The following is a 12,350-nucleotide window of genomic DNA, read 5'->3' as shown; positions in this document are numbered from 1 at the left end:
TCACATGGCAGAAGGAGCTAGGGAACTCTATGGCTTCTTCTCATCACAGCACTAATCACAATTGTGAAAGCCCCACCCCTATGACCTCATCCAACCCTAATTATGTTCCAAAGACTCCCCCCTCCAAAATACCATCACACTGGGGGGTTAGGACTTCAACATATGAATTTCAGGGTTGGACATACATATTAAGTCCATGACAAAGAATTACTCAGTTAACTTACACAACGGTGAAAAATAATAAGTCATTGTTTTAAGCTACTAAGTGTGGGGCATACTATACAACACTAGGTCACTGAAGAGCACTCCCACCTCTCCAAAAAAGCAATAAACAAGCACAAACCCCCTTCTCCTAGCCTTCCTTATCTTCATAAATGGCAATCCATTTAAGCTACTCAAGTCAAAAACCTTAGAGTTATCTGTGAGTCCTCTCTCTCACATCCCACATCTGATCCATCAGCAAATCCTGCTGGCTCTACCTTCTGTATGTATCTGGAATCCATTGAGTTTTCTCCACCTCTACTGTTAGTGCTCAAGCCACTGGCATCTCCTTCCTCTTTTATTACAAACATTACTTACAGATCTCCCCACTTCTACTCTGTGCCCTTACAGGATAGTAAAATTTCAGCATAGCAACTAGGTGATCCCTTGAAATACGAACTCAGATCATGTCAGTCCTCTGCTCAAAATCCTCCAATGGCCTCCCATTTCCCTAAGAAGAAAATGGCAACTTCTTAATGGTCTATGAGACCCTAGACAGGATTTGTCCCTCACCTATATCAACTCTCTGACCTCCTCTCCTATTACTTTCCCCTTCCTTCATATGGCTCTAGACACACTGACCAACTTGCTATTGCTAGAATACTCTAGAAAGACTCCTGTCTCTGGGTCTTTACACTCATTATTACTTTCTCTGCTTTGTATACTCTTCCAGATATCCAGAAACCTGCAAGCCTTTGCTCCAATGTCATATTCTCAGCATGGCCGTCCTTCACGCTCCCCACCCACTCAGCAGCACTGTGCCCCTTACTTGCTTGAACTCTGCCTCTATACACTTATAACATCATCTGACTTGCTATATATTTTACTTATTGCTATTTATTTCTTTACTGTCTCCTCCCACAAAAGAATGTAAGCTCTGTGAAAGCAAGAATATGTATTCTTTTACTCACTGCTTTATCCCCACAAGTGCCTAACACCAAGTAGGGGGTTCAACTCCTATTTGCTGAATGAGGCAAGTGGCCCAGTATCTTCAAGAACTTTATATTGTTGAGTCTCAATGGACTATCAAGTGGAGACAGAGGCATAAATAGGAGATGAGGGCCAGTTCTTTAAGAAGTCTTTTTGCAACACTGGAGAAGGGAATGGCAACCCACTCCAGTATTCTTGCCTGGAAAATCCCATGGACAGAAGAGCCTGGCAGGATACAGTCCATGGGGTCTCAAAGAGTTGGACATGTGAGCAGCTTCCACTTTGCAACATTAGATATACTGAATTTTACAAATCACCTTGAGATCCAGTTAAAAGGTGGGCTCTGAGGCAGTCTGGGGTAGGGGCTGGAGACTGCATTTCTAACTGGCTCCCAGGTGCTGCTGGTCCTCAGACTATATTTTACATGGTAATGGACAGGGCTCCTCATCTGGCTGCTGATTGAAATAGGGTGAGATAAGAGGCAGGGAGACCAGTATTGAAGCTGTTGTAATAGACCAAGTCAAGGATGATCAGATCTGAACTAAATAAAACAGGAGGTGTGTTATGTACTAAGTTGCTTCAGTTGTGTCCAACTCTTTGCAATGCTATGGACTGTAGCCCGCCAGGCTCCTCTGTCCATGGATTTCCTAGGCAAGAATACTGGAGTGGGTTGCCATTTCCTTCTCCAGAGGATCTTCCTGACCCAGGGATTGAATCGCCTCTCCTGTATTGGCAGGTGGGCCCTTTACCACTAGCGCCACCTGGGAAGCCCAAACTAGGAGCGGTAGGAATGAATGTGGGAAATGATCAGATCCAATTGATTGGATTGGATGGGATGACGGTGGTAAAAGGCCAACGATCAGATTTCTGGTGTGGGTGGTGGTACCACTCAGTGGGATGGGGAACATCGGAGAAGATGTAGATTTGGCGATAGGGGATAAAATGACAAGTCTAGTTCCCAACAACAATGCCATGCCACCTTTGCTGCCCTCTAAATGAGAAACCTTCATTTCTTTGCTTTTTTTTTTTGGCCACACCGCATGTGGGATCTTAGTTCCCCAATCAGGGATGGAAGCCATGGTCTCTGCATTGGAAGCATGGAGTCTTAACCACTGGACCCCCAGGGAAGTCCCAGAACCTTCACTTTTAGCTTCTGCCATAGTTACCCAGAAGACAGATGATCATGGATGTGTGATTTCCCATCCTTGGCCATTGAGTACAGGCCCAAGTCAGGACTCCCACCATCTGGGCACCAGATCAAATGAACTGTACCCTCTAGACTGCTTAATATAGGGGGAGGTGGAGACTGTCCCTAGTTGGGGGTCCATGTGGAAGGTCAACTTGGTTGACCTTTTTATCCTGAGGGGTTGGAGAGCCCACTCTGGCTAGGCCTCCCCCTCAACTGCCCAGTGGGCCACTTAGCCTACGGTGAAGGCACATAAAGACCCACCTTCACCCATGAGGATCAGAAAACCAGCCCTCTGCCAGAAGCAGAGTGAGGACCCTGAGCTGACAAAGACTTCATGGGGGACCTGACCTAGAAGACAAGCACTGGAGTCCAGAGACCCAGGTCCCAGCTTCTGTTCTTCCCCAGTTGCTGTGTGCATCAAAACCCCTCTAAGCCTCAGAGCCCTGCTGGGGGAAATCAAATTTCAGGCTCTCCATACCTTACAGGAGCATGTAGGGATAGAAAAGCTAAAGGAGCACAGAGGTACTTTAGGGGAAAAGTACTATTTAAACACAAGCCCCACTATGCCTCACACACGTTCTACAGTTAGTACTGGCTGGGTCTCTGGTGAGCTTTCAGCAAGGGGAAGCCAGCTCTTGGATCATTTGATGCAATGAGGCTACACCTTCCATCTGTATCAGAATCCCCTGGAGGGCTTGTTAAAAGGCATCTTTGCTGGGTCCCACCCAGGACTTTCTGATTCAGTAGGTCTGAGATGGGGCCTAGAATCCAGAATCTGCATTCGCATTTCTAATACATTCTCTAATTAGGCTGCTAGTCCCAGGACCACAATGCAAGAGACATGGGCTTCCCCACTGTCTGAGCAGTAAAGAATCCACCTGCAAGTCTGGAGCTGCAGGAGACATGGGTTCGATCCCTGGATCGGGAAGATCCCCTGGAAGAAGGCATGGCAACACAGAATACTCCATTATTTTTGCCTGGGAAATCCCAAGGACAGAGGAGACTGGCAGGCTGCAGTCCATGGGGTCGCAAAGAATAGGACACGACTGAGTGCCTGAACAAGAAGAAGAAGCACATCAGGTGATTCTGATGCTAAGTCTTCCAACCACTCTGCCTTAGGAGGAATTCTGGAGCTGGAAGACGTACCAAGAGGTCTAGGGAAAACTACCAGTGTGGGGGGCCATGGTCTGGCCAGATGTGAGGAGCAGTGTCTCCTGGAAGCTGATAAAATTAAGGCAGTAAATACTTGACTTAATCCACTGCTACCACAAAGCACTCCTGAGCCCCAAATACTTCCTTTTCAGCAGGGAAAGTCTCACAGTCTTCAGAAACTCACCTACCCACCCTCCTCCACAGGGCTCAACCCAGGGCCAATTTCTCAAATTCCCCGCTCTTCCCTCACCCAAAACCCCCCTCAGGAGACTTCAGAATCCACCCGAATCCCTCAGCCCCTTCCCTGCCTCTCACCCCATCAGCCAAGTGGAACTGAGAAGCCAGTGAAAGAGAAATTTCCCAGCATCCTAAAGCTAGACAGACAAGCAGGGTAGTGAGCTAACCTGGGGTAAGGAAGAAACAAAGGGCACCACCTGGAACTGAGGGTGGTGTGAAAACCTGGGGACATAACAGGCAAAGCGCTCTTGCTTTAACTGTCCTAGAAGCTAGCACGAGGCTGTATTACAACCCTCACCTTGCAAAAGATAAGTGTAAAGCTCGGATCAAACAACATGGGAGTTCTCACATCCCAGTTTCCTGCGTGTGTGTGCTCAGTCACATCCAACTATTTGAGCCCCATGGACTGTAATCCGCCAGGCTCCTCTGTCTGTGGGATTCGCCAGGCAAGAATACTGGAGTGGGTTGCCAGGCCTTCCTCCTCCAGGGAATTTTCCCAACCTATGGATCAAAACCACATCTCTTATATCTGCTGCATTGACAGGTGGGTTCTTTAGCACTAGCACCACCTGGGAAGCCCTTGGGAAGTCTGAGATGTCCCCAAAGGACATAGGATTCCCTTGGACTTCAAAATAACCTTGTCACTTTGCTTCAAGCCTGAGAGTCCACTGTTCCAAGTCTGAAACCAGAGCGCCCTCTAGTGAAACATATAGGGGTTTCCAAAGAGCCTGAAGGCAGGGCTTGCTAGCTTTCCTGTGCCTGGCTGGGTACATGAAGACACTGACGAATCCCTTCTCAGAACAGTGGTTTACACGCATAAAATAAAAGGCAGAAGGTTACCAAAGAAGTCAATGACATTTAGAGACGATTATCAACATATTTAAACAGATTTGTAACACAGTACTTATGTATCTTTACTAATGTGTTTAATAATAAAAGCTAGCAGCTACTATAATTTCCAAGTAGTGATGAGCATAAACAGCATTCCGAGCTGTCTGCCACAACTGTAACATGATAGGAAGCCACAGGTAGGACTCATCCCTACATTCATGTGCTGCGTCTCTGCTGGAGGTCTGTGAAAACAAAGGTGTGATTATTTTTCTCATCCAAGTTAATGGATCACTTAATTCCTACTTGTGGATCCCAGGTTAAGAAACCGTGCTTAGATGAAAACTGCCACAGTGAACCAACCAAAGAACCCCCACAAGGATGGAGAAGAGGGAGTTCCCAGAGCGGGGAGTTGTGCCACCAGCCCCACAGGTCCTCAAGCTGGCTGTCATCCAAGCCATCCCCCTGGAAAGCCAGGGAAACCCAAGATGGTGGCCCCACCAGCATCAACTCCCTCTGAACCTGCCACCTGTGCACAGAATGGCCCCTCCACCTCTCCACCCCAAGGAGAGCAGGCTCTTAGGATCCAGAGCAAGAAGCTCTCCATGAGGTGTCAGCACCAAAGCTGCAAGTTCTCTTGCCCAGCCCTGCTGACACTGAGGTGCTAGGTGCCTGCTCAGCTGACATTAAAACAGCCCATTTATATTGTTCCTTGGATGACCCTTCTCTCAACCCAGATGGTCTGCTCCTGCACTCGAGCTGCAGAGTCCTCCTGGAGAAGATTGGGTGACCGGACAGACTAGTACTGGAAGAACACAAGGAAATGTTTCAGGGGGAACCCCCTCAGTGCTGGCCACCAACCAGAAGGCTGAAGAAGAGCTACACTGTCCAACGTAGCAGTAGCTGTTTCCACTGCAATTCAAGTTTGTTAAATGTAGAAATTCCCCAGTCCTAGCTCTTCAGCCGCACTATCCATACTTCATCTGCTCAGGAGACACCTGGAGCTGGTGGCTGCCATGATGAACAGAGTGGATATAGAATATCTCTGTTATCACAGCATATTCCACTGGAAAGCATTGGAACAATCTAGTCTAATCTCCTCCTCCCATTTCCCGCAGCACTTACTCCTACTGTCATTACCCTTCTCAGTCTGCCATCAAGCCCTTTCATCCTCAGCAGCTGTCATCGCCTTGTAAGTCATCCATTTCCCTTTCTCTCGGTGCCTTCCATGCACCCTCTCACAACCAGCCTTCATCTTGGCACCTGAAGGTGCCCAGCCTTAGGCAGAGAGGAAGGGGAGGAGGGGAAAGCGGGGCAGAAGGGCCCTTCCCGTGGCTCTGCAAGGCCCTTCAGCCCTCCTTCCTTAGCACTCTTAACCACCTCCTTCCCATCCCTTCTCCAGTGGCCTTACTTCCCTGGAATCCTCTGAAACAATGAGGCACTCTGGGGTCACCAGTCCTTTCATGACAATTTCTCCTGCCTTAGCTACCAGGAAAACCAGCCACTCATCCTGTTGCTCTGACGATTCCTGCCATCTCCTTACATCCTTCTTCCTGTTTATTTGCAGGCTGATGTCACCAAGGCCTTTTTCTAAGTCCTGATTCTTCCACCTACACAGTCAGCCTGAATCATCTCATCTACTCCCATGTTTACATCTACCACTTTGATACCAAAGATATCGAAGTCCGCCTCCAGCCCAGACTCCCCTGAAGAGCTCCAGAATATTCCACCCAACTGCCTCCTAGACATCTTAGTCTGATGAGCCTAGAAGTACCTTAAACTCAAGTGAACTCATCTTCCTCCTTAGAATATGCTCCTTCCTTCTGAGTTCACTCTCCATGAGGGGCACTCAATCCCCCAATCCCACCATGGCTAACCAGACCAATATCCTGAGGCCTCAGAAGACTTCATCCTCTCCCTGGCTCCTATAGCATCTTATTTATAATAAACACTATTAATTTAGCGATCATTAATTTAAATTCAAATAAAACATCTTAATTATCGTCACCTCCTGAAATGATGAAAAGACAAGACTGCCACCTAGTGGCTAAACACAGATTAAACAATTAGATACAGAATTATTAAAAGTATAAGGAACTTTCAGGAAAATGTGCCTTAGGTCGCCTAGGAAAGTCAGACATAGATCCAGAGAGGAGGTAGCTCCTTTGAGCTAATTTGTAGGGGAGGACACAGACTTTGCCAGGCCAAAGTAGAGAAGCTGGTGGGTATATGCAGCGGGGGGTTGGGGGAGGGGAGGTGGGGGCAGCAAGAGTGGAAGCAGGTGGGGCTTTGAAAGTAAGGTAATAGGAGCTGAAGTCTAAGTGATGGGAAATGAGGTCAAAGAGACATGCAAGTGTCAGATTGTGAACAGTCTCGAATGCCCATAAGGGAGGAGTTTGGTCTTTATCCTGCATGAGAATTTGAAGCAGTGGAGACAATTCTAATCAGATTTGCTTTCTTTAGAAAGGTATTCTGGAGACTGGACAGTAGGCAGACTGGGTGGGAGGTAGGGGTGATCAGGGAGGGGGGGCAGGGAGACGAGACAAGAAACAAAGTACTAGTCCCAGCAATGGAGGCTGAGACCCTGCGCTAGGACAGGGGGGGACAGAGAGGAACGTCCACTGTGCAAGCATTTTGAGAATTTGGATCCTCAGAACTTTTGAACTGATTGGTACTGGGGGTGAGGCAGAGGAGGGGATCCAGGAAGCTGGCAGGAATTTGGGCTTCGGCACTAAGATAAGAAGTGGAGGAGGAGCATGGAACTGAGGAGGCTGACCAAAGATACCTCCTCAGGCCTGCAGTCAGAGCCACAGACATGGAATGCCAGGATCGCCAAGGCAGGCAGGGCAAAGGAGCCCAAGGAGAAACAGCCAGAGGAGGAGGATAACCAGGAGACAGGTGAGGCATGGGATTCAAAGGAGAAGCAGACGTCTAAAAGGAGGGGTGTCGGCAAAGGTAAGTCCACTGACAGACACTCTGCATGGGCAAGGCTGTGGCTTCAGAAGTCAGCAAGGCACAACCTGACCCCAAGAATCCACAGTATACTTGGAAGGTAAGATTTGAATTAACAAGAGGCAATGAAGTGGTTAAAAATAATAACAGCAGCAGTAATAATACCAGAAAAATAGAATATACCACTTACCATGTATCAGGACCTTTACATACGTGAGCTCACTGACCCCTCACAACACACCTACCAATCACCATTCTACAAATGGAAAAACGTGCAGACGGGTGAAGGCACTAGCCCGAGGGCCAAAACCAGGATTTGAACCCAGTCCATCCAAACCTGGCAACTACCTATAGTGGTTTCAAATGCCAGTTTAAGCTCTAGTGCAGGGGTGCTAGCCTCTGTAGTGCCACAAATTCCTTGGGCACTTTGGGGCTCCGGCTCAAAATAAAGCTGCTAAATATAAAAAATAAAAAGATACAGGGTCATGAAAGAAAACAAAACAGTATCAAAATACAGTTATTAAAATACTTTTAAAAACTTTTAAAATGTTGAGGTAATGATGAAGTGCAAATCATTTTGCAAGATATCTGAGCGGCTGAAACAAGCAGAAAGTATCCGATTTATATTAATGACAACATGCCAAGGAGTGCAAATGCAACCCAAGGACTGTGGGTTGCTGTGATTCAGAACTGAAGGAAATACTACATTTCAGCTGGAGTTAATGCAAATGAAGATGTGATTCTCCCCCAGCCCCCACCCCCCGTATCCAGTATCATGGACCCCATAAGTCTAGTGAACGTGTACAGATTCAATCAGGTCAACATTGCCCTATGAAACTCTTACCGAGTGCTTAGTCCATGGAAAGTGCCCAATAAATGTTAGCTTGTCAGGTGTCTAACAGAATATGGCCAATGTGCAGTGTGTGGATATAGTCTTTCATTCAGTCCGGAAATATGAAGAACAAGAGAATAATTCCTGTCCTTGGGGTGATGGGCATGTAAACAGACACTTAAACCAAACCACTAACTTAGCAAAAGAAAAGAAGGGTATTTTTTTAATGACCTTGGAGTAAGGAAGGGCTTTCTAGTCATGGCTCAAAATTCAGAAGCCATGAAATAATAGATACGTTACACAGAAATATAAACATCCTACATGGCAAAAATAAAGCATGAGCAAAGCCACCCTGGTGGCTCAGATGGAGAAGAATCTGCCTGCAATGCAAGAGATCTGGGCTCAATCCCTGGGTTGGGAAGATCCCCTAGAAGAGGACATGGAAACCCACTCCAATATTCTTGTCTGGAGAACCCCCATGAACAGAGGAGCCTGGCGGGCTACAGACCACGGGGTCACAAAGAGTCAGAAATGACTGAGCAACTAATACTTTCACTTTAAAGTTATAAAACAGATGACAAAAGTGGGGGAAATATCTGCAGGTGTATTACAAAAGACTAAAGAGCTCCCAGGATTCAATTTTGTATTTAAAAAAAAAAAAATCAACAAGAGAAGAATGAGCACATGAGAGGAACACATAATTCAAGGACGAGGAAATCGAATGCCAATTTAAACATGTATAAAGAGGCTCAGCCTGACTCAAAGTAAGAGAAATTCAAATTAAAAGTGGATCAATATACCATTAGTTTTACCCATCAGATGGGAAAAAAAGTGGAAAGTTTGGAAATATACTCCTTTGGTGAGGCTGTGTGGAAACAGACACTCTTCCACATTGCTAAGAAACATTTAAATTGATAGAACTTTGGGGGGTTTGGAATTATCCATCAAATTTACAAACACATATACTCTCTAATTCAGCAGTTCCACTTAGGGGGATTTATCCTTTAGATACCCTTGCATACTTGGAAAATGGTATTATAGATTCAAGGTCATTCAGCACATTGCTATTTATATTAGCAAGAGGCTGGAAACAAACTGAATGTCTACCAAGAGAAGAAGGAATAAATAAATTAAGAGCATTGTAGTCTTGTGTCTAAAAGCTACGCAAGTTGAGTTTAAATCCTGGGTCAGCTACTTACTATCTGAATACCAGTTTCCTCATCTACAAAACAGAGGTAACAGTAACACCTACCTGAAGGACTGTGGTGGGGATTCAATGGGTTAATGTTATGTGAGGAGCTGGAAACAATGTCTGGCGCCTGTCACAGAGGGGCTTTGGAAAGGCGGATTGAAAAGGGTCAGGTAACCTTTTATTTCTTTTATTAAGGAAGAGCTGATTTACAGTATCGTACAAGTTTTAGGTGTACAACGTGTGTGTGCTTAGTCACGTCTGACTCTGTGCGACCCTGTGGACTGTAGCCCGCCAGGCTCCTCTATCCATGGGATTCTCCAGGCAAGAATACCGGAGTGGGTTGCCACATGCTCTTGTAAAAACATGCCCCTTTCCTTCAGAGTACAGAGGTCAATTCTAACTAAACATTCATTTGTGTGATTATTCAATTCACACCTGGCTCCTCCCACAACATTATGAATTCTATGAGGGGTGGGGTGGGATGGTGTCTGATTTTCACTCATGAGGGCATCCCAATGGCCAGCATAGAGCCTGGTTAGAAAGAAGGCACATATAAATATGCTGCTATGGTTTGAATGTCTGTGTCACCGAAAATTCATGTGGTAAAATTCCAACCCCCCAACATGAAGGTATTGGGGGCTGGGACCTTTGGGAGGTGCTTAAGCCATGAGGGTGGAGCCTGGGAAGTCTGAGATAAAGTCACCAGCATGGTCACCTTCTTGTGAGGCGCCTCTTCCTGGCTCATAGCCGGCCCCTTCTTTTATAAAAGACACACTAAAAGGATCCCTCGTCCCATCCACCACATGAGGCCACAAAAAGAAGGGGCCAGCTGTGAACCAGGAAGAGGGGCCTCACAAGAAGGTGAGCACATTGGTGACTTTATCTCAGACTTCCCAGCCTCCAGAACTGTGAGCAATAAGTTTCTGTTTGTAAGCTACCCAGTCAGTAGTATTTGCTGTGGCAGTCCAAATGGATGAAGGCATATGTGTTAGATGCACGGATGAAACCGATGCAGGGGTAGAGATGATTCCCAGGTTCTAGCTGGAGTGACTGAGTGGCGCCATCTGTCGAAAACCACAGGGAGAGAAGCCGGGCCGATGGGAAGATGAGTGCACGCGGGTAGGCTAAGCTGTGATGTGCCTGACACATTCAGGAAGAGATGCTGGAGTGAACTACGTGAAAAGCAATCTCCTAAGACTAAGGGCTGCCAAGGGCGACCTCATGGCCATCACAGCACGGGCTGGTAGCTAAATGTGTAAGCATGTGAGACCGCAACAGGACTAGCAGAGCAAGAGGTGAGCCCAGAACAGAACTCTAGGGAAATCAACATCTCAGGACAGAGAACTCCTGCAAGAGACTTGGGAAGGCATGGATGGTGAGATGGGGATGGAGTGGGGGGTGGATACTGGAAGCCCTGAGTGTAGAATATTCCAAAAGGGAGTGGTCAACAACGTCCAGTGTAGCAGAGTGCAGGCAGGATAAAGCCTGAGAGACGGTCACCACATTTGGTCACACAGTTGTTGGAAATCTTTAGAAGAGCTGTTTCCATAAAGAGGTGGGCAGTGAGGTAGACGTCTGATGGTGATGTTCTGATGAATGAAAATGAGAGGAAGGCTCATCAGATGTAAACAAGTGTCACTCAAAGTTATATCCTATTCATGACATGATTTCAAGTGGTAAATAGACAAACATTTCTTTAACTTAAAAGTGATATATTTAAAGTGTATTAAAATAGGACTTCCCTGGTGGTCCAGTGGTTAAGAATCCACCTGCCAATGCAGGGGACATGGTGTCAATCCCTGGTCTGGAAAGATGCCACCTGCCGTGGAGCAACTAAGCCCATGCGCTGCAACTACTGAGCCTGCAGTCAAGAGTCCATGAGCTGCAAGTACTGAGTCCACAAGCTGCAAGTACTGAGTCCATGAGTTGCAAGTACTGAGTCCATGAGCCGCAAGTACTGAAGCCCGTGCACCCTAAGCATGTGTTCCACAACAAGAGAAGCCACCTCAATTCGAAGCCTGCACACTGCAACTAGCGAAAGCCCAGGCACAGCAAGTGAAGACTCGCCACAGCCAAAAATAAATAAATAAAAATTTAAAAGGTGTATTAAAATAGATAATCAGTGTACTGAATCCAGGATTTCACAGAGTATCAAGCTTCTCTTAAAAACAAATATATCTTAGGAAAGAAATTAATAGATTTAATATTACATACATAATAATACAGGCGAATACATGGATAAGGCAAAAAATATTATGTCCTAAGAACCGAAATTTAGGAAATATTGTTTGGACTACTTTATGATGTGAGGGGAGGATAAAAGATATAATTGTGTGGAGTTAGTTTTTTAGACTAGGGGAGACTTTAGTATACTGAAAAGCCAGTAGTGAAGCACTGAAAATCCAGGCACTGATAAACACGTGACCAATTGAGGGATAGAGGTTCCAGAGGAGGTGGAAGGGATGCAAAGGAACGACAACAGGGTGTGACTGGCCATGGCCACGAGCAGGAGGAACACCACTCCCTCCAAGATCAGAGGGAGGAACGTAAGGATGGGTGTGGGTAGAGTGGAGAGAAGTGGTTGAGGGAATTCCCACCCGAAAATCTCTTATTTCCCCAGTCATTTGTTGGGGGAATATCTACCGAGAGTGGAAAGGACTGGAAGTTTGGGGAGGGAGGCAAAGCTTTGTCACAAGATTTCTGAGGTCAGTGTGTAGAGACACAGAGTGAGTGAGTGATGGTGCTGACAGCACAATTATAATAGAGATCGTGGAATT

The 12,350-nt window shown here is 46.4% G+C and overlaps 1 protein-coding gene across 17 annotated transcripts in view; it reads right to left on the bottom strand.

The window, feature by feature from the left end:
• The window catches only part of TMEM164 (transmembrane protein 164), a 180,190-nt gene that overhangs the window by 17,498 nt on the left and 150,342 nt on the right, over positions 1-12,350 (bottom strand). The window contains exon 7 of one of the 17 annotated variants that reach the window (XM_061409441.1): positions 4,795-11,162. The exons of the other annotated variants lie outside the window; for them this stretch is intronic. Within the exon in view, the coding sequence (XP_061265425.1) occupies positions 11,104-11,162 (59 nt within the window). The 3' untranslated portion in view covers positions 4,795-11,103. Of the gene's footprint in view, positions 1-4,794; positions 11,163-12,350 lie in introns of those variants that run through there. 17 annotated transcript variants of the gene reach the window in all.

The sequence above is a fragment of the Bos javanicus genome, chromosome X (assembly GCF_032452875.1).
Source record: "Bos javanicus breed banteng chromosome X, ARS-OSU_banteng_1.0, whole genome shotgun sequence".
In the NCBI taxonomy this organism is placed as follows: Eukaryota; Metazoa; Chordata; class Mammalia; order Artiodactyla; family Bovidae; genus Bos; species Bos javanicus.
This window is presented reverse-complemented; position numbering and strand designations above follow the sequence as displayed.